This window comes from Agrilus planipennis, unplaced genomic scaffold, assembly GCF_000699045.2.
Source record: "Agrilus planipennis isolate EAB-ADULT unplaced genomic scaffold, Apla_2.0 scaffold181, whole genome shotgun sequence".
Classification (NCBI taxonomy): domain Eukaryota; kingdom Metazoa; phylum Arthropoda; class Insecta; order Coleoptera; family Buprestidae; genus Agrilus; species Agrilus planipennis.
Window position 1 is genome coordinate 441,461 of NW_020438858.1, and position 23,622 is coordinate 465,082.

General features: G+C 33.9%; 1 protein-coding gene across 1 annotated transcript in view; it reads right to left on the reverse strand.

Annotated features, from left to right (window-relative positions):
* The window catches only part of LOC108739290 (cell wall protein DAN4), a 63,198-nt gene extending 45,260 nt beyond the window's left edge, over nucleotides 1-17,938 (reverse strand). The window contains exon 1 of the mRNA XM_018473133.2: nucleotides 16,994-17,938. Coding sequence (XP_018328635.1) covers nucleotides 16,994-17,707 — 714 coding nt within the window. The 5' untranslated portion in view covers nucleotides 17,708-17,938. The remainder of the gene's footprint in view (nucleotides 1-16,993) is intronic.
* Nucleotides 17,939-23,622: the final 5,684 nt, after the last annotated feature.

The following is a 23,622-nucleotide window of genomic DNA, read 5'->3' on the forward strand; positions in this document are numbered from 1 at the left end:
AAGAAAAACCTGTGAGTGTGCTATGATAAATGAACTCCTAAAAGCCTCTACGTGTTGCTCTTCGTGCTTAAAACTAAGTAATAGCAAGAACATTAACTTATTTTAATAGAATAAAATGCTTTCTACGTGTAAATAAAATTCTACGTACGTCATTACACTTCCTTTTACAATTTCGTTTTGTTATTTTTTTAAACGTGTGATAATTTGCGTACGTGTGCCTGTTTTATAAACAATTAAAAATACACCACAACATTTCTTACCTTAATTATAGCGGGATAAGAGGGGGTCAAAATTGCCCTAGCCTAGGTGTATTTCTATTTTTAAATATGTATTCGAAAAGACATACCTATTTCAAAATATCTCAATTTCTTTCAGATTTTTTCGTTAAAAGTCAGGAAAAATATTTGAATTTTTCAATTATTTTTTAGGTTATGAAGGTCATATTTGGCTAACTTCTTAATATTTTTTTGTGTATTTTTTTCGTACTTCAAAATGCTGATGTTGGAATTACAATTTTCAGTCGGGAACATAAAATTCAAAAAAACCGTTTTTTTTGCATTTTTTCATGTTTTTCGGACAGAACCTTAAGTGCTAATTTAAAACCAATTTTTTTTTAATTCATTTATGTGTTCATTGCCTAGAATTGTTCAAAAAATCTGTTGGCTGCTTACTTAATTTTCAAAATTTGGTTCTCTAATTGTAAAAAGTAATAAATTGATCTAGATTTAAACGGTTTTATTGTCTCGAATTTATTATTTCATTCATTTTTAAAATGTCATTCGTGTACAATTTATTTGTAAATAGTTATTGACAGTGGAACAGCTGGCCTACTTCCTAATTTAGGAGAGGCCTTTTATTATCATTTTATGAGATTCAACTCTTGTTTCACGTCCAAACAAAAGCGTTCGTCATGACAAAGAACGTGACAGTATGGAATACCTTTGTTCTCTGCATGTTGCCCTGTATTTAAAAATTTTCTGCACTGAATGCGAATCACAACCTAATGACCGCCTGTTTGCTTCTCATACAGTGAGTACCAATTTACTTTAAATCACACTTATTTTCTTAATAAAATGAATACAAAAAGAAATTCTTACAGAAAAAAAATACTTTCATTGTAGTAAACTAATACCCTATAAAAATTGTCGTGATGATGTAATTCAAAATTAGTTTCAGTTATTCAAAAAGTCAACCTTTAAAGAATATTAAATTTATTAATGGCGTCATCCGTATCTAGGAAAAGTCAGAAATTTTATTTTAATATTGTCATATTATCATGGTAAAATATACAGGCCACACTGTCTATCTTCGATATCTAATAAAATAATTCCAAGTGGTCTGTATTCTGTCGAAACTGCCAGACGCGGATCGCGATTTCGATCTTTTTGGATCTCTTCAGCGCGTCGCAGACAGCTCCGACAGAACACAGACCAACTTTTACCTGCTGTCTTAACAGCGCGTTTTAGAAAATACTACAAATGGCGCGGTATTCGATTATGGTAACGTGCCTATCACGTTGAGCTTAGCTACGCCGGGATTCGTTTCAGCAAGTAGATGTCCATATTTTTAAATGGACCTTGTTGAAGCATACGTAATCCTAAAATGTGGCATCGTACTACAGATGGCATTTACCGCGTCATTTGTAGTATTTTCAAAAACGCGCTGTTAAGACAGCAGGTAAAAGTTGGTCTGTGTTCTGTAGGAGCTGTCTGGGACGCGCTGATGAGATCCAAAAAGATCGAAATCGCGATCCGCGTCTGGCAGTTTCGACAGAATATTATTTTATTCGATTATGGTAACGTGCCTATCACGTTGAGGTTAACTACGCCGGGATTCGTTTCAGCAAGTAGATATCCATATATTTAAATGGTCCTTGTTGGAGCATACTTAATCCTAAAATGTAGGATCGTACTACAGATGGCATTTACCGCGCCATTTGTAGTATTTTCTTCGACATCTATTATCTTACAAATTATATGCATCACTCTCTCTGTAATCTCTTTCTCTCGTCGTTAAGTGTTTTGGCGGTAATTTCTCTAGTTTAAAGTTTCATATATTTTACCTAACCACTTCCGCATTTATAATAAGAATGTATATAATAAAGATTTACCCGGTATTCATTAACATTTATATCGTAAATGTGGTTAATATGTAAATTATATAACTAAATGAGTCGTGTAGGTAAAAGTGCAATTTTAAATTGGATAATCTAGTATTTCTTTAAATGGCATGAAGAGCAAATGAGGTTATGACTGTGTGCTGACATTATTCACAATGAAAGAGTAATGTTATGGAGAGGTAAAGTAACTGCGCAACACATCTTTAAAATCTTTTTAAGGAAATTCATGTTGAAGTCTGAAAATGGTCGGGATAAATTATCTAACTGTAAAATAAGGATACTTATTAGTCTTTAACGAGACAACAAAAAGATGCAATCGTACCCATGCTTCGAGTTAAGAGCGGATTTAGGAATCGAGGACAAGATTTTTCGATAAGGGATTCGACTGTTGCTGCCTACTGATTTACTATTAATGAAAATAAGGAAATTGGCATTTTAAAAACATCACGTGATGCTACGTCCTCATAAAACAGAACAGGGGTGGTCAACCCAAATGATCTTGCTTTTAATAATTTGTGGCGATAACCACCACATGTTTTAAATTTGTTTCTTTTTGTGTCATCATTATCATCATAAGGTCGTCAGTCCTAAAACTGGTTGGACACGCACCTCCACTCTTTCCTCTCCTGAGCTAATCTTCGCATTTCCCTAAAACTAGAACAACCCCTTAGCTATTTGCAAATAGTAATCTAATCTAAGTCTACCTCTACCCCTCCTAACTTCCATTTCTGCCTCTAATATGTATGTGACTAGACCTTCATGCCTGAGAAGGTGTCCTACCAACCTATCTCGTCTATTTTTTATTGACTTCCATGGAGTCCTCTATTCTCCTATTCTTTCTAGTACCTCTTCATTTCTAACCTTCTCTATCCACGGTATCCTCGGTATTATTCGCCTGTAATACCACATTTCGAACGCTTCTAGTCTTTTCTTTTCCGCCGCGCCCACCGTCCATGTTTCGCACCCGTACAGCGCCATGCTTCAAACATACACCTTTAACAACCTTCTTCGAATTTCTAAATTAACCGTTCGCGAGCATAGAAGTGACTTCTTTTTATTGAAGGCGACCCGGCCCTGCGCTATCCTCTAATTTATATCCCTACTACTCCTTCCGTCGTGACTTATCTGACTTCCTAGATACCTACAGTCGGCCACTTCTTCTAATTTTTCGTCTCCTATCTTTAAATTCGCCCTTTCCCTAATTTTGTGTACATATTGTAAATACTTTGTCTGTACCTTTCATTCCTTCCTATCTACTACCCTCTCTATTCCTTCCTTGTAGAACAGTTTTTCATTTTTCATGACTAAAAAATCATTTGGTTTTCCACCTTCAGGTAAACAAGTATCTTCTCTTTTCTTTACCCGTGTTTTTGTTGTTAACCAGTTTTATTCGTTCGTCCTCGGCAATTTTCATTTTTCAATTTCGGTTATAAATTTTCCGTATGCAAAACACTATGTGACGTTTCTTCTTCCTTTCCAACAGAGGACTGATAATATGACATGTTTGACAACCACAATGTATTAATTAATTATGTACAAAACAACTGATTATTATTAGTGAGTTACGACAGTTTAGTCGCAACTGGGCCCAGGTTCATTGCTGTCCGTACGATTCATTCTACATCCCCTACAATCGTGCTGCAAGAAAAATGAGTTTTTTTCACTTGCATTTACCAGCCTATGTTACATTTTTGCGACTAAAAAATCGCAGTGCGCACTAGGCCTTAGACCCACTATAGACATTCTTAGGCACATAACTGCAAACTCATTGATAAAACAAGCGATAATTGTCATTACTGTTTTTGAATGAAAATTATTTTTCACTCTTAGTTTCGACGGTTGATTTTTGAATACATTGTTGCGCAAATACTTAATAATTTTTTTTTTTAATACGACAATTATAATCACCACCACCATCATCATAGGGTCGTCAGTCCTAAGACTGGCTAGATACGCATCTCCACTCCTACATCCTTAACTATGTATCTATGATATGTAATCTAATGTCTAATCTGTGTATAATATGTTTTTACCTAGCCCCTCATGCTTGAGAAGGTGTCCTATCAGCCTATCTTGTCTCTTTCATGTTGACTTCCATATTCTCCTAATCTATCTAATATCTCCTCATTTCTAACCTTCTCTGTTCACGGTATAATGATCATTCTGTCTGTAATACCACATTTCAAACGCTTCTAACCTTTTCTTTTGCGTCGCGTCCACCGTCTTACGTTTCGCACCCGTACAGCGCCATGCACTACACATACACTTTTAACTTTCTAAATTAACCGTTCGCGAGCATAGAACTGTAATGTAAATACAATATTATGAACGTAACGGTGTTTGGAAACATATATTAATGACTAATGAAGGAGGAAGGAAGATGGTGGCAATAAAATCCAAAGGGTTAGGTTAGGTTATAGCCTGAAAAAATAAAAAAAAATGTTTCCATCGCTATTATATGTGTAGGTATGGTTATGACGAAGAAAAGATTCCCTCATTTTATATAATAACCTCAAAAATAACACGTTTCCGTAACTACTTTATCGAGGGGAGCTTTTCGTACCTCCCTTATCCTCCCAGGATACTAATGATATATCAAAAATAACAAAATTTTATTGAATAATCTAAAAATTTGATTTTTTTTTTTAAGATTTTCCTACCTTTTTCATAAATGCCCTGTCCATGATGCCATATCCGGACATTATTTGAAAGATGCAAATACGTACATATACAAAATGTGTACATCTTCTTCAGTGTTAAAAACAAAAATTTTAACAGTCTATTGTTAAACCGAAAGTAACCATAACTAACGGTATGTTATCGTAAGAATTAGATTGATCAAAGTTATTTTAAAATAAGAACGAGATTTTTTTTTCATCTTATACAGGCGTGCATATAGTACAAGAACTGTTAGAAATTAAAAGGCTATTAATTACAAAAGTGGGTGGTAGGTAATAAAAGAACAAATCACGAAATCAATTAGGGTCCGCTATGTTCGAGTGCGGTATCAGTGAAATTCTTTTAATGTGATCAATGAAGGTTCAATAATGAAAATTCAACCCACCATTGTTATATTATGAAACCGTAAGCTCTTTACCGCTATTTTACCATTATTACACGTAGTTCCTTACCACTTTTTTTTTAAGACATATCGCACATGGGAGTTAAGAGAGTTTTATTCAGGCGCTATTAGGTATGAACGTTCAGATAATAACAACAAGCAAGATGTGTTTCTGTAAGGTAATACTCTGATAGAGTACATTCAACCTTTATTAAATCAGAAAGTGTTTAAAATAATTTCAAAGCAGCGATATTATGGAACGCTATTAACGGTATCCGGATATTGGAATTGCTAATTAGAGCAACTAAAAGCAACTTCAATACTGTCGTTAAGTGCAGATATTTCAAACATTGATAGACTATTACGACTTCTGCAGAGTGCATACCTCTGCTAAATGACATAAGCAAATAAAACAATAATTGCCCCGCTAAACCGCCTATCGATTATAATGCCCGACCGGCGATTTGTCCAGGTTTTGTTGTTTTAAACGCATGTTAATAAGAACGAAGTCTAAAGTTAACTTTAACTCTTTGATAGCATCTCAATTCTGCGTTTATTATTCTCCTGGAGAAATGAAAATATAAAGCCAATAAGTGTTTCTTGAATTTGACGCTTTAATCTTTACCTTCTTTCAAATTTTATTGTAGAAAGTTCATTTTGATGAATTCACCTTTTTAAGAAAATATTAAGTAGTTTTGCATCTTCTTCGCCAAGGTACACTACAATGTATATTCAATATGGCGTAGCATAGCCACCATCTTCAAATTCACATTGTACCAATTATCAAATTTCACTACGGCGACCTAAATTTAGCTTAATTATTGGGACCCGACAAATGGGAGGAGCCTAAAAACATGGCGCCGATTAGGGAAAATTTAGTAGTTCCTATAGTGTACCGTGCAATTTCCAAATTTTTAAATTACGATAAAATGTTTTAACACAATATGTGATTGGGCTGACACAAAGCCTCGGAAAGGAAATTTCGTTGAAGGTGAGCGTGTTTTTAATGCCAATCACATTATAAAATTCGGAAATAACAAATCCGGAAGCTAGCCTTCAAATTCCGTCAAGTTTACTGCCTACTTTTAACAAACTTCGGATTTAAAAAGTGATTCACGTTATATAATTGGTGAGGTGATTCTGGGTGATTTAAGCAATATCATGTCAATGACTTGCACGTGCAAAGCCGATTTAAGAGAACGTTGCAAACACATTATTGCAACTTTGTTGTATTCCAGCAGGTCTTAACCTCAAAATACTTATATCGTATAATTAGAATTGTGTTAAAACAATTACATAGGAATAAATAATTTCTCACTTAATAATTTTAGTATGATTCTAGTTTTAAATATTAAGGTTATCGCTGATGCTAAATACTTGCTGAAATATAATCATGTGCATTAAAATGACGTGAACAAATTTTTATTCCGGAATTCACTTCTTTTTTCTCTAATTTTCCGAATATATTTTTTACATATATAAAACGGTTAGTTTTTATTGGAAAGTAGTTAATGTAGGTGGAGTGAAGATCTATGTCTGAAGTGCTATTGCAGCTTTTCACTGAACATATTAACTTTTTATTTGATTTAACTTTAGAAGAAAACTTCGTCGACTCCATCATCAAAAAAAATTTTACTTTTTTAACGTGTTTTATTATTTTAATAAACAATTTTACAATTTGCGTGCACAGTTCCTATGTAAATTTTTCCCTCATTCGAGTTATAAATTTTGCCACCAGATGGTGTATGCCCATTTGACGGATCCCAATAATGACGACGCCGTTTCGGATTTATACTCAAAAAATATAATTACGCTTATAACTCGACCAAATTTAGACGGATAGTACTTTGTCGGTTATAACCATGGCTTTCCTCTCCATACCTCTGGTACTGTTGACCGGCGGTGCCGAATTCCCTCCCGCAGGTAGTTTTGGTTAAAATATAGATAGTCGAATTCCCTGCCGGGTACTAGCCGAGTTCCCTCCCGTTCATATCAGCTCCGTATTTATAGTGCACTTTAGTACTTCAGTAAATTAAAGATAAAATAATTTCAGAAAGAAAACACATATCAGTTATGAAATGTTTATTTATTTAATTTTAAAATGGTTTCCCACTACCTTAACAAATTCAATGTTTGGAAATTCGTGTGCGTCTAGCTTTTTGGTGCAATCATCTAGAAAAACTTTATTAGTTTTAGCCGTTGGGACGCAATTGATGCATAATTAGGAGGGAATTCGACATACCGAAAATTTTAACCCTAATTAAAAACAGGTATATGGGAGGGAACTAGACATTATTCCCTGTTGACGATCGTTTAGAAAATTACCCTAATAACCGAATATTAGCATGTAAATAAACACGTCCACCACGTCTATGTGATTTTTAACAAAAGATTTCAATTAAACAACCTTCGTGGACATTGAAGAACAAGCCTGTCCAACCTTTTCAACATTTTAAAATTTAATTGTCGTTTATTAAATTAATAAAATAAGTTGCATCTGCTGCCAAATGAAAAACTAAATCCAAGTGATTAGAACAAAGTACAATCAATTTGATTTATGGTATTGTTTTTGTTTCGAGTCAGTTATTACAAGGAAGTCTTCCTTTGGTAACAATTTCCAGAAATCAACTCCAAATTCTTTTGAAGATATTTAGATATTATGCTTAAGAACTGTTAGTATTTTAATAAAATTTAAATAACCATTTAAACTTAAAAAGGCTATTACTTCGATGTAACAGACAAGTATATCAATTTTAGTTTTATGTATAGAAGTCTTACTACTTACTTCTGATGGCGTTTCGGATTGTAACGGAAGTTTTTTGTTTTTTATATTACTCGTCGGTACACATATGAAAATATCGACTATTTTCCGATATGAATCTTGTAAAACGTTGAGAATTACACGAGCTTTCCGTAAATGAAGAGGCCGACAAATGAGCAAGGAAGCTAAGCGTTTTAAAAATCAGATAAAGCAACTTTTCAAGCCTTCCATTCGGCTTCGACAAGATCATTTTTGCGCCTCACTGGACGCCAACTGATCAAGATACACGAATCATTAGTTGTGTATGGGTAGCTAGTTTCAGAACTAATAGGAGGCTTATAAGATCTGACGTGAACCTGCTTGTCTTTTATTCAAGCCTTTAACAAAAAAAAATTTGAAAGTTAGCAAAACCACTACCAAATCTTTTTATATATGAATAATTATACTAAAGATTGAATCTTTCTCGTGTATAACTGCCAGAATTCTTTTTTTAGATTATATAATATACAGGGCGAATGTGTACACATGTGGTTTACTGCAGATCCTATAATAATACTTTAAAATATCGATCATAACAAAAAATGAAATTAATATCCAACAAGAAAACTCCGCCCGTATTTCTGGAAGAAAATCTTTCTTCTTAGATATTATGACTAATTTTCTAGTATGTAATCACAAAAATCAAATACTCGTCGATCTTCCAGAAGAAGTGCCAATAAATAAAATTCTTATGAAACGATTCGAAAAACTTCACTTATGAAGAACCCAAAGCTAAAAAACTATGGATTCCATTTCTTCTCTTTAAATACAATGTGTTAAAGACCGGAAATAAAATAGGGTTGTATATATATTGATATAAAATGATTGATGGTGATTTTGCATCAATAAAATTATTTGCAACCCTATTTTGACTCTGAAATTTCACGGTAAACAAACTATTTTGGCATCAGTGTCTTTTTTCTAATTAAAACGTTGACAAAGGCAAATAAGGAAGCATATAGAGGAATTATTTGTTGTTGAACTTCAAACACAAAAATATGAATAATACTTCGAAGCTGGTGATATTAGTGCAAACACCACTGTTAGTCTACAAAAACTCCAATATTTAAAAAATTAGCAAATGCCTGCATGGTTATCTTAGGAATATTTGATACTTAAGTGAATGTAGAAAATTAAATAGTAGTTTATTTGAAAAAAATGTTTTGAAAATACGTGTATTTTGCATTTAGCATTTAAAATACAAAAGGGAAATCTATTTTGTATTTTACATTTGAAATAAAAAATCAAAAAAGTATTTGCATTTTGTATTTAAATACTTTTAAAAAACCATTTTGCACATCTNTAACGAACACTGCTGCTACTTTGTAGAGTTTGTTTCTGTTTAATTACCGTACTACCGATTGTTTCGTGAATCTTAAATAAATTACAGATTAATATGATTTTTAAAAAAGTGATCAAAACTAATGGCAATGTGCATAATTCAATTAATTTAATATAATTAATAATTAATAATTAATTTTATGACATCGAGGTTCGAGCTTTACGGTGGGTAGAGGTATACTTTTATTTCTTGTAAAATATTGTGATTAAATGCACATGTGTTTTAGCTTTTCATAGTGATACATAAGAGTGTATAGGTTTGCTTAAGATCTAATGGAGCAAACATTTTAGGGTCTTCGTTTTTCACCTTTCAATATTATATTAATAATTTTCCTTCTCAGTTTTGTTAGTGGTTTTGTAGCATTATCGTTTGAGTTTCCCCAAACAATAATTCCATATGTAACTTTGCTGTTGAATAGACAATAATAAATCATTGACATCATTCTAATACATATTAATACATTTTTTGAGTTTATGGAATACCAGTATTAAATAACGCAATTTTTTGACCAAAGATTCTATGTGAAATATCCATTTTAAATTTTGGTCAATAAAACAACTTTTTTTGTTTAGTTGTTTTAAATACTTTGCAATAATAAACTTTTTGTATATTTTTCCCATATATTTCAACATTTAGCTGAAATAATGAAATATATTTCATATTGATATGCCGATCCACATTATGATCGTTGTTATCATTATTATACCAATTACATGGACAGTTGGACGTGTTAACTTAGGGATTAATTAGTTGTATGTGTGTATACACATATACGTATAATGGATGTAGGCTAGAAAAAGCAGTGCATGAAATGGTTTAAAAAAGAAGAAAAAAATACAATAATGAGTCGTTGGAATTGTACACGCTACAATATTACCGTCCGTGTGTACGTATTTAGTTGGCTGGTATCGAACTATTAAGCTAAAGGTAATGAATAGTACAACCATTTTCAATTAGAGCTAACGACAAAATTTGCATACAAATTCGAAAAAGTAATTGCATACCATTCCACGTTAGCGTTGTATTCTGTGAGAATTGGAAATAAAAAAATAACATAATTGTTTCTTGAATTTAACGTTCTACATAATTTCTCATCTTCTCTCTAATTTTATCGCAAGTAGGATTCTGGTGAGGTTTTTTCGTTTTGCAGCCTAACCGCCAAAGCACACACTTTATAATGTAGATTCAAATTGGCGCCACTAATTTAATCCACGCCAAAACCACACCGCCATCTTCATGGTCGCGTTTTAAAAATCGAACTTGTAGATAACGGTGTAGATGCCTTTTTGTATTTAAACTCAAATATCATATATAAATAGCTAACAAAAAGGCTTCACAGATTTTCTTGGACAAAAATTTCTCAGTTGTTACTTAATGATATTTATTTCAAAAATTAGAAAGGCGTGAAAGAACCAAACATTTTTTTTTTTGAAATTTCGACTTGTGGTTTACAGTGAGAGATAAAATATCTTCTCTAACGATAAACCAAGGAGGACTTGTAGCAGTATTAGCATCTAACAAGGAGGAGTTAGAGATAGCTTTAAATAAAATGGAAGCGGTACTGACAAAACGGTACTGTATGAAAATAAATAAAACTAAAATACTTGGTATGCAAGGGAAGAAAATGTAGGGAAAGAGCGAATATAAAGATAGGAGATAAAAAATTAGAAGAATTGTGTGATTTTAGATATATAGGAAGTCAGATAAGTCAGGACGGAAGAAGTAGTAGGGATATAAAGCACAGGATAGCGCAGGGTCGTGTCGCCTTTAATAAAAATAAGTCACTTCTATGCTCGCGAACGGTTAATTTAGAAATTCGAAAAAGGTTGTTAAAGGTGTATGTTTAAAGCGCGGTGTTGTACAGGTGCGAAACATGGACAATGGGCGCGGCGGAAAAGAAAAGGTTAGAACTCTTCGAAATGTGGTGTTATAGACGAATAACGAGGATAACGTGGATAGAAAAGGTTAGAAATGAAAAGATATTAGAAAGAATAGGAGGACACAGGATTCTATGGAAGTCAATAAAAAATAGGCGAGATAGGTTGGTAGGGCACCTTCTCAGGCATGAAGATGATCTAGTCAGGGACATATTAGAAGCACAAACAGGAGTTAGGAGGGATAGAGGTAGACTTAAATTAGATTACTGTTCGCAAATAGTTAAGGATGTGGATTGTTGTAGTTTTAGGGAAATGCGAAGTTTAGCTCAAGATAGGAAAGAGTGGAGGTACGTGTCCAACCAGTCTTAGGACTGACGACCTTATGATGATGAACGATAAACCACAAATTTGGCTTCTGAGAATTTGATCAATATTAAGAATTCTTCCTCTTTAAAAACAAAAATTAGAATCGAACGATTCAAATTTGAATGACTTTTGGATTAAACTCACGATTAATGATGAATACTCTGCAATCATTATGATGGTTACCACGGTTCTTGTTTCGATTTGTATTTACTTATAGATTACAAACGAGCTTTTCAGTTTACGTCAACAATAAAAACGAATTCAGAATTTGCCTGAATGCCGTTCCGGATATTCGAATTCAATAACTCAATACTCAACTCGAAATTTCAAGTTGTAAGTCGAAATTTCGAGTTGCAAGTCGAAATTTTAGAAAACAATTGTGTTTTCTATGCCTTTGTAAAAAATTTAAAAAAAAGTAACTCAGGAATTTTTGTCCAAGAAGATCTGTGAAGCCTTTTTTTTCTATATTAAAAATATGAAAATGATGCAAGTCAATATCAATAACCCCTTTGTTTGCAAAAGTGCTGCATTTTAAAATCTGCTCAACCTGTTAAACATATGGTTACGTCACTACCTGTAACATAACCTTTGCCATTAGCCAACGTTTCAGCATTTCAACGCGTTAAAGTTAGAATATTGCATTAGAGTATTCTTAGGTATTTGTTAGATAAAGGTAATATTTACCAATGTAGGTAGAGGTAATTTAGAATAGCATGAACCTTCTCCTTATCTGAAGCTCCAGATAGCAAAGTTCATGGTTGGATTCGATAGAACAACGGTCGAGTCATTGTTTTCAAAATGCACGATATATGGAATAATGTCCGCTTTTTGCACATCTGATTGTTCATGTCGTTCTAAACTACCTATAGACAGCAGCGATCAGTAGTTAATTTTAAAGAGGTCTGTGAACGGATAAACCATAATTACAGTGAAGCCGAGTCAGTTAGTCAGTGAGTCACACATGCACTGCATATCAAATTAGTTTTAAGATAGAAAATTCACCTACATAGCCATTAAACGAATCGATATGTTGCGGTATTACGTATTAACTGAGGAAGTGCAATGTATGAGGTAACCTTACGCAAAATTTACATACAATTTCCGTTTGTTAGAAGATTTTATTAATTCTACATACAAATTAATAAGCTACGCGGCTTGCACTCCGTTCGAAAGATAAGATGAAAATAAGTGGAAGCAGCGGGGTGAAGCTGCACGGCCGCATCCTGCGTTTATTGCTAAGGAAGGAAATTACGTTCTATCCAATGACGGCTACCAACAAAAAGAACCTTTGTGTTAGGAATTATACGTAACAGAACCGATTTGTTACCACAGAGTTATTGCTGATGTTCTTCAGCTGGAAAAGGCCTACGATCACGTACAAAACGATTTTAAAACAACAATTTATGAAACAATACATTTGGTAACGTTTTAGAGGTAGTTCAGAATCCCATGAACCTTGGTCAATCTTTGAATGTATAGCGAGGCACATGCTTAATAGTAATGTACAATATGAATGCATGAAAGTCTTGTTCTCACACATGTGAGGGTTCATGAAATTTTGAACTAGTTGTAATGAATATTTACTTAAAATGTCAGCCGCAGTGATCAAAGAAACGTCTGGACTCGCACATAGGCTTAAACATATGTATTGGCCACATCCGAATGCGAATTGTATTTGCCTCAGCGTTACAGACTCAGTCGCGGTTGGTCACATAAATCGCGCAGTTTCCAGTCGCCTTTAACAAAAAGAAATCACTTCTGCATTTGCGAACCGTTAATTTAGAATTCATCAACAACAGTTAAATGTGTATGCCTGGAGCATGGCTCTGTGTGGGTACGAAACGTAGACGGTGAACGCGACGGAAAAGAAGCGTTCGAAATGTGGCGAACGATGAGGATAACGTGGATAGAAAAGGTTAGAAATGAAGAGGTATTAGAAAGAATAGGAGAACAGAGGACTCTATGGAAGTCAATAAGAAATAGGCGAGATAGATTGGTAGGACACCTTCTCAGGCATGAAGGTCTATTAGAAGTAGAAACAGGAGGGGCAGAGGTAGACCTAGATTAGATTACTGTTCGCAAATAGTTAAGGATGTGAGTTGTTCTAGTTTTAGAACCGAGCGGCTTGGCCTAGAGGTTTAGACCATTGCTTAGCATTCGGGAGGACGCCGGTTCGATTCCGGGTCCGTCTGCCTTAGTCCAAGTTTTTCTGTGGTTTCCTTGGATCACTTAGGCAAATGCTGGGGCAGTAATATTTCACAGATAATCTTTCATTCTCTCTTCTGTCTTCATTTCGTCCGTCTGAACTTTCTCTCCCGAACCACCACCCACCCATTCCCACGATTCCTGAAAGCAGGCTGAAGAGGGTCTTCCGGCGTAGTGGAAAGGGACTGCCCGCCCACCAGCATTACTGGCCGGTGGGAATGAAACACCCAAAAGTTTTTAGCTTTTTTTCTAGTTTTAGAGAAATGCGACTCAGGATAGGAAAAAGTGGAGGTACGTGTCCTTAAAGGCAGGTTCTTACTTTAGAGTGTTTAAAAGTTATTTAAAAAATATTTTTGCGGCGCCCTGTCCCATATAAAAAATAATGTACTGTGCAATTTTCCATTTGTAACGTATTTTCCTTTATTACGGTGGTAATTATCAATTTTTTCCGATTGTGGGAGTTCAGAACCGAAGACGTAAAGTATAATTAAATGTAAAACAGAATTTTTTCTTTTTGCCCGCGTTATTGAGCATGGTAACAACATCCTGTAGGCTAGTTGTAGCTGATGTACTTATAAAAACTAAACTGTTGGACCACGGCCGTGGTTAGACACGTTTATGTAAATAACTTTTGCATCCATTTCGAAACTTCTTCACGCTCTTGAAATTTCAAAAACAAAAAAGAAACATTTATTGCAACCCGGTCACGAGTTTGTTGTGCCAAAGGGCCTTCGAATACTCTTTCACAGAGGCGGCTCGTCGCTAAAATTAGTGGGGTGCTGCTCCAGAAAAATTTTAGTCTTTGTTTTAAAATTGTGCAAAAGGAGACAAACATAATAAAATCCTAAAAGAACATCATCGCATTCACGAATATCGATAACAATAAGAGCAACTGATAACTATCGCAATATCGATATTAATATTATAATTATTATTATTAATATTAAAGAATGTATGTATCGAGTTATAAAATTCCAAAATTATAAAAGAAAATTCTTATGTTATTTAAATGGGAAATAGAAAATTGCAAAATGTCACCTCTCAATGTTAATATATATTAAAGGCTCATATTTTAACAGAATGTACGTCTATTAATTTTTCAATGTTCTTCAAACTCTCATTTTTTTGAGACACCCTAATATTGATATATAGGTAATTATCGAATTTTCTTAAAATTAGATATTTTCTAAGGAAAAAAACAAGTAAAAATATAAAAAACAGTTCTACCTTCGAAGGGTGAAAAAAATACTTTCCACCTGTACGTTAAGGTTACCACTTGGCAATGCCGGAATGTGCGCACGTCAGTCAAACTTTCCGTCGCTAAAACTGTGAAGCACTTCGTTCGTGTTGTCTTTTCCTAACCTAATCGAAGTGTAAGCGAAGATTAGGCTATTAGGAAAAGACAACATGAACAATGTGAGTGTTTCTATGTTCATGTCCTTCGAGGCCGTTTTAAATTATTCATTCTAGAAAACTCCACAAATAATTACCTAATTTTAAGTTCAAGTAGGTACGGGTAGATCGCAAACCAGAAACAGGTCGCATAATAAAGTAGCACCAATATCTTTATATCTTTTTCTTTAACTAAGGGATGGCTAGTAATATTAAGTTTCAAAGTTTAAAGATATGTAGATAAGTAAAAAAAATAAGTCATTTCATTGATTATCGTTTGTAATCGCATTCTCGAAAACGGCTCCAACGATTTCGATGAAATTGACAAATAGGGGTTTATTGGGACTAAATATGAATCTAGTATCGTTTCTGGAAAAATTCGTTCTCACGTGCAAAGCAACGAACTTGATTTCCCTGCGTTATTCGATTGGTAAAATCTCATATTATTGAGGTCCAACATGGAAATCGAAACGCATATTTAGATTTCTGGACGTATATGGGGAATTTTGGAAACTGTTGCTTCGTTTAGATGTTTTATTTATTAAAAAAGACGTCCACATAAATCATTTTAATTAAATTAAACATGTATGCGTTGTAGGTATACTTGGAATTTTTGTTTCAACTAGGATGATTTTGTTGATTTTATATGTTTCACAAATCTTATACATATTTCTATTTTGAGGGGCCTAGGTAAACAACTCTTCTTTTAACTTACTAATAATAAAACCGAAACACGTGCCGTTTGTCACCGAGAAGTTTCCATAGCGATTAAAGAAAAAAAATGTCGTATGTCTCAACAATTATAATTATTATCGAATTAAGGTAAACTGTATACTTTTAAACAACTTGTGAAATACACATGTGGTTATGTATATATTTCAGAGTATAGAGCCGTGAAAAGCAACAGTAAATCTTCTTTGTGCACTGCTAATTAGAAATAAAAATAAATGCACTTGTGTTTTACACTATTATAATTCGCAGCGAGATAATTTTTGTTTTTAACTTCCCAGTGTATAGGGAAATTATTGTAAAGGGTCCGATCATAAAAATCGCGGTTTTCAACATATGTTGAAAAAAGGTCAAAGCGTATTAACAGCAATATGATCCGAAAAGAACACTCGGTCAAGTCGTTTTTTTTGCTTAAAAAAAGAATGAAAATTAGTAAATTCTGGAAATTTTTGAAAAATATTTATCTGATACTTGGTTCTGATATAACTCATTACTCTGAAATAAATAAGATATTTCTATCCAGTACGAGATAAAAAACTTTTATATATTTTTTGCAACATTAATAAAAAAAATTAATGTTGCTTGAATTTTTGATTTTCATGAAAATTACTCTTTATCATACTGAAATGTTATTCGTGTGGACCTTAAGGGTCGCACCAGTGATGCGACACTCAGAGTCCAGGTTGTTAATATTTTCCGTTTAAAAACTTTAATACTAATAAAACACTAATAATTTGTGTAGTATATTTATAAAATGTTTGTATAATTTTAAGTAAATATTTTTTAATTTAATTTATCAAGAAAATAGAGTATTAATGGCTTGTACTTTATTGCTGAGTATTAATTATAATCTCATTTTGCCATTGTATAACTTATAGAGACCTAACCTAACCACTAAATAATTGATGTACTAACTAATTAATTTATGTGTTACTGCCTGTTTAGTATTTTTATAGTAGTAAAATGCTGGCCTTTTAATTTGTTGATATTATTTACGTAGCCTGTTTTTCTTTTCCATTAACTACTTCATTATTTTATTCAGTTCCACAAAGAAATTTATAACATAAAAGGTCAACAGCAATGAAGAAAAACTCTGACTCACCTGACTTATATTGGAGACAATTTTGACTTGGGGTTTTTCGTGCTTACTCATGTAGAAATGGTGCACCCGGTGGTTGTCCCTTGACTCAATTGTGGTACCTTGACTATCGGGGGTGGTTGATTCGACGAGTAGCGTTGAAAAATCGGTGCTACTCGTCACGACGGCTTGCGTCGTATTTTTAACTTGCGCCGTCGAAGCCGTCGTCCATGTACCCGACGACTTCCTGGAGCTAGTAGTCGAACTCGAATTGATTGCGGAACTCTTGGTGTTCTTCAAAATTGTTGCAGTGGAAGTTTTCGTTGAGGGTTGCGCGGTGCTCAGAATTTTTTGCGTTGTGACCGGCGCGTGAGTACCACCGGATTGCCTCTGTTGAGGGGGTAGTTTACTCGAAGGGTTGTTACGTTTCGTCGTATTCGTACGGACAGTTGCAGTTGTCTTTTGTGCAACCACTTTTTTGGTTGCTATCGCGCCCGGACTTGTCGGTTTTTTCGTAGTGGAAGCCGTTTCCGAAATAGTCGTTATAATATGCGATGATGATGATAACGACGGCGGGGTCGAAACGCTGCTCGTTGGCAAAGTGTTCTCGCTGCCCTCACCAGCTTTCGCCTGCCGAAACCACGGAAAACTATTCAACAATTCTTCCGGTAATTTCCAAAGTTGACCATCGGCAGTGTTCCAAAGGACGAAAATCACAACGACAGTAGTTACGCGCATCTTTGCAATTCTTCCAAGTTACAATAATTAACCGGCCGAAGAAGAAAAGGATAGTGTTGAGTTAGCACGCGTCCTTGAAGCAGGTGAACCGGCGAAGGCCCAAGACGGTCTGAACGGCGTTGAAGGTGTTTTGCTCTAACTAGAAGCCGCTAGTTGTAGTTGCAAGCTAACCAAGCACCTATAACCCACTTCTTAACCAATGGAGCCCTCTTGTTCTTTGGATGTACCCAATCGCAGCATCTAACACTTTATCAAACCCAATTGCTAACACTTTAAATCTATTTAATGCTCGATTATTGTCCTAATCCACAATAATCAAAATTCGGACTCGCTTGAAAGGCATTTCACCACATATAATTTAATTGAACGAAAATCGAACCGGCTTCCGATTTGCTCCGTTTTGGACAGTCTACATTCGTACAGGGTTGCGAATAATGCATTTACTTTTAATTACAATAGCAATGGTTAATGTAATTAATTTATATCAATTTTATAATCGATAATGTAATTATTTTGCAATCCTGCATTAGTGTTTGGAATTTTTGAACAATGTAAAATTAATGTTAAAAGCATCCTCTATTTATATATTGTCTAATAAATATACGACACGTTTTAAAACCGCATTGCTATAGATAAGTACCTATATCTTCTGTCATACAATCAAAATATAAAATAAAAATTTCAAACACTCCTTATATATACTATATAAAACTGAAATTGAAACCGTGCCATTACTACCATACTCGGATAAAATACTAAAAAAGGCATTTAAATACAAATACGTATAGAGTAGGTATTGTAAAAATATTAAAAAAAATCTAAATACTTTAGAAGTACATCAAGTACCGCAGTTATAGACAGATCACTTTCGGAATTAGTCTTATAATGAAGGCATATCTAGCACTTCAAAATCGATATAGTATTTCAGATAGAATACCTTCATTGAATTATATTTAAATACACATATATATTAAATACTTTTAATCATCGGCATCAGTATTTAAATTATATTCGAAACACCATGAAGCCATAAATTTATTCAAATACATATTCCAAATACTTTTATATCAAATACTTAGGAAGTATGCTTACTGCTTATCAGTAATAGTGTTAGCTTTCATTTCGCATGGACCAAGGGCTGTAATACTGCAAGTATATAATCTCACATAATTCAAAACACCCTTAGTTCCGTGGTAATGTTACTAACATTACGCACCTAGGCAAGAAAATGTTGATTTCCTGCCCTTGATCGTTTGCAATTTCCCGGTAAGAACCTCAGTCACGTCCACACAAGAGATTTGATATTTAAATTATTCATATAGACTGGATTCGTTGCTAACAAAAGACAAGAAAGGCGACTCTAACAGGATGCAGAGGATGCAATTTTGGAACATGTTGAATTGCATCCCACATAAAGGTCCAGAAAACTGGAATCTACTTCAGGAATTCCACATAGAAGTCTTCAAATGATCTTAAAAAACATCTGAGTTTCATGTCGGTTAGCAGGTTAATGAAAATAATTTAGATCATCGTATGCAATTTTGTCATCAGGAGATGAGTTATAGAATTGTGGACAGAGGCGGATTAAATGTCGAGAGCGCTCTAGGCTAGCACCTCATAGGCGCCCCTCTGGCGGTCATATATTTTGCAAAATACTTTTTTTTTATTAGGTATTTTCTTATTTTTTTTTTTTTGGGTTTAAAAACTTCCGGGCGCGCCCCTTTTTAACCTTGCGCCCCTAAACATATGACTACCTTGCCTTATGGATAATCCGCCACTGATTGTGGAACAATCTCGATTTTTTATATTCGACGTGCTTCTCTTAAGAATGTTCTCTCTTTCTTAACGTCAACAAACATATAATTGTAGATATTGCAGCAATTTGAATTCTGCAATTATGAGAAAAATGTATTCGCAGTCTTCAGAAAACGGGCTGTAATTTTGAGAAATAATATTATTGGTCTATTTTTTCTACCGCATAAATTAACGGGTCAATTTGCTTGAAGACTTAATCTACCCTCACGTTGTGGAGTTTCTTGAAAATGACGATCACATTACAGGGAATGATGTGTTTTTATTTAACAGGACAACACAACACTCTTATACGTGATTTTTTGTACCAACATTTTCCCAAACACACTGGTTTGATAGAAGAAGATCCATTGAATAGTCTCCACGATCGTCACATCTAACATCTTTGGATTTCTTCTTATATGGGGCCATTTAAACAGTGTTATGTACAAAGCGGAACCTATCTCTTTAGAACATCGAGAGAATGTTGAACAAAGGTTACATTACACTGTATGGAAATTAACGGCTTCCAATTTGAACATTTAATCAATCAAAACTTGTTTCAGAACTTCTTTTATTTAATTCCAACTAGGTTTTCGCATTAATTATAACTGAAAACAAAAGTATGTCAGCATTTTTGTAAAGGCAATTAAAGCACCTTTAAAATGATGTGTCACTTGACCTCCATTTCATTTAAGATTCTTGAAGGTGTTGCCGCCCCTTTTAAAAAGGTGACCTTACATCTATGAATTTACAATCAAAAGATGTCCCTCTTGAAGAAAAAAATCGACTTCTTCCAGAGATTTCCGAAAAAAAAATTAGTTGAAAATTTTCTATTGAAGTCTACTGAACAACTCTTTGTTTTTTAAGAAGAATTCCGGAAAACCCAAAAATTCACTACTTCACATTTAACAGTCAATTGTGACGGTATACTTCAAGTAATTACGTACACAAATAGTAAAGCGCACACATTATTTGATTCCAAAAGCCGACAAACACCACACAAATCCTAAATTTTACCACCAAATCTCACTAGTTAATAATACGGTAAATAATCGCTACACGCCTATCCAACTATTGCAGCGAAAACAACATCATTCCAGGCACATATATTGGGTTCCAAAAGGAACTTAGCTCCGTTGGCCCAGTACTACAATTAGAAACCGAAGCTATTTCCTCAATGACTTTGAATTAACCTTTAATATAATTTAGCACAATACGCCACTATTAAAACTACCACAAATAACTTTCTTTGTAGATTTATACAATCATTTTTAATATTCATACGTAATTACTGTATTGTCCTCGTCAGTCTGTATTTAATATATGAATATTTCAAACTAGCCTCATAAGGTTGGTGTTAAAGTCGACGAAACGTTTCAAAAGGTAATAGAATTTTACTTCAGTACCAACACCGATTATTATCAACTCTCTATTGATCGTGTGCTTATGCACAAAAGAAATATTGTAAAAAATATGGACAACTTCTGGTTCAATCACAAATTATAATAATCTTTAACAAATAGTCCATCCAAAATTAAAATCGGAAACACCTTGACGTTCGACAGCCACTCGACAATTCAACACGTCTAGCTCAATTTTGATTTTAAAGGATTACGAACAATATGTGTTAGATTATTGAAAATTTGCAGAAGTGATTATTTTGATAAAATTGGAGAATGTAATTCAATCAAATTCTTGTGGTCATATGTAAATAAACTCGATTAGTCTAAAACAAGCTCTGATATTGGAGATCAAAAACATTTTCGTTATCAAAACTGAGTTTATTTGAAAAGCTCGAAATTTGTCAAAAAAAAAAACGTTAGGTACTCTTTTCTGCTGCAACGTAATAGAAATACCTCATCATCATCATAGAGTCGTCAATCCTAAGACTGGTTGGACACTTACCTCCACTCTTTCCTATCCTGAGCTAAACATCGCATTTCCCTAAAACTAGAACCCTCATCCTTAACTATTTGTGAACCGTAATCTAACCTAAGTCTACCTCTACCCCTCGTAACCCCTGTTTCTGCCTCTAATATGTCTCTGACTAGACCTTCATGCCTGAGAAGGTGTCCTACCAACCTATCTCGCCTATTTTTTATTGACTTCCATAGAGTCCTCTGTTCTCCTATTCTTTTTAATATCTTTTCATTTCTAATCTTTTCTATCCACTTTATCCTCGTCATTCGTCTATAACACCACATTTCCAACGGTTCTAACCTTTTTTTCCGCCGCGCCCATTGTCCATGTTTTGCACCCGTACAGCACCGCGCCAACCTTTTTCGAATTTCTAAATCAACCGTTCGCGAGCATAGAAGTGACTTCTTTTTATTAAAGGCGACACGACCCTGCGCTATCCTCTGCTTTATATCCCTACTACTCCTTCCGTCCTGACTTATCTGACTTCCTGGATATCTAAAATCAGCCACTTCTTCTAATTTTTCGTCTCCTATCTTTATATTCGCTCTTTCCGTACTTTTTCTTCCCTTGCATACAAGTATTTCAGTTTTACCTTTATTTATTTTCACACAGTACTGTTCTGTCTGTACCGCTTCCATTTTATTTAAAGCTATCTCTAGGTCCTCCTTGCTAAATGCCAATACTGCTATAAGTATCTATTTAATTACCAAATAATAAAATAGGCAAATATCTTTCGACATTTTAAACATTTTATAATCTTCGTTGGATGTTTCAATTTAAGCTTACGGGAAAGTGTATAATACCGTTTGCTTTCCAACGGATGTTGAAGCAGTGCTCTCGAATTGCCAATGTGCCAATAGCAGTTTGCAATGAAGCACCTATTTTTTTTTCTCGACTTGCCCAAGTTTCTTTGCCTCAATTAGTTCGTGCATTATGTAGGTTTCTATTATACACAAAATAAAGTGCGGTTAATATGTCTAACTGTTCAATCTTTACAAAGTGCCAGTCAGGTGTTTTCATTACAATTAATTGAACAAGACACATGGTCACTGCGGATTTTTATTGGTTGTTTAATAAGAACTAATGAGTTTTTTTTAGATCAGGCCAGCGAGTAGTAAAACTCTCGAAATGACAATAAAATCGTCCAATTAATCAAAGCAATGTGTGTTAGTTGTACACACTTACAATTAGGTATAACAGTCATTACTGCGACTGACATCTTTAAGCCAACGCTGAAACAAAGAAAATTAATGAGATGATAAAACAAAAAAAAGTATAATAAAACAACCTGTGTGGTGTCGTGGGACACTTGGTAGGAACTACGTTACTATTCTACAAATATTAATTATAAATTTTGGTCTGTTTGTAAAAAAAAAAAAACTACGTCCCCGAAACGTATAATTACAATTGAAAAATTATTTTTTTAATGATGTAACTAGAAATTTACAGTTTTCGAATGTTTGCTTTTACTTGTGCTATAAAACATTGCTTCCTACCAAATGGGAAATACCCTGTTGGTTTTGATTTTCACTTCATTTTAATACAAGGTATTTCTTGTATATTACTTAATGAATTATTTGTGGCGATTTTTATGATGTTATGAAGAAGTTTCGCTCGATTTTCTCAATACCAATACTTTATAAGGTAATATGTGCTAAAGGGAAATAACAAAAAAGTAATTGTTAGATTATGGTAAGGCCTTCAAGATTAATATTTCAATCCATTAGAAATTGACTTATATAAATGGATTACAACATTCCCAATCAGAAAAATTGTCAGTACTTTGAATGATATTAGATAATAATTTGCCTGGTGCCTTACTATTCCTTAAATTGTTTAATGCTTACTCACACCTCACACTATTCTTTTATTATGGGATATCCTAATTCATATATCTCTCTATCTGTTCTTTTACTAATACGTCTCCTAACTCTTGCCCTGCGTATAAATTCCCTAAATATTCTTCCCACCCATCCCCTCTTTTCCTCATTTTCTTATATAATGACTCCTGATTATTATTACTGTACTCTATTTCTCCAAAAGTCTTTTTAATTATATTATAAGCATCATCAATATCCTGCCTACTTCAAACTTATCCTCTATTTCTTTACATCTATTATCAGCTTAGCTACCCTGGACTTCCTTACACCTTTCTTACCCATAGCTTTATAATTTTAAATTTATTTACATATACAATATAT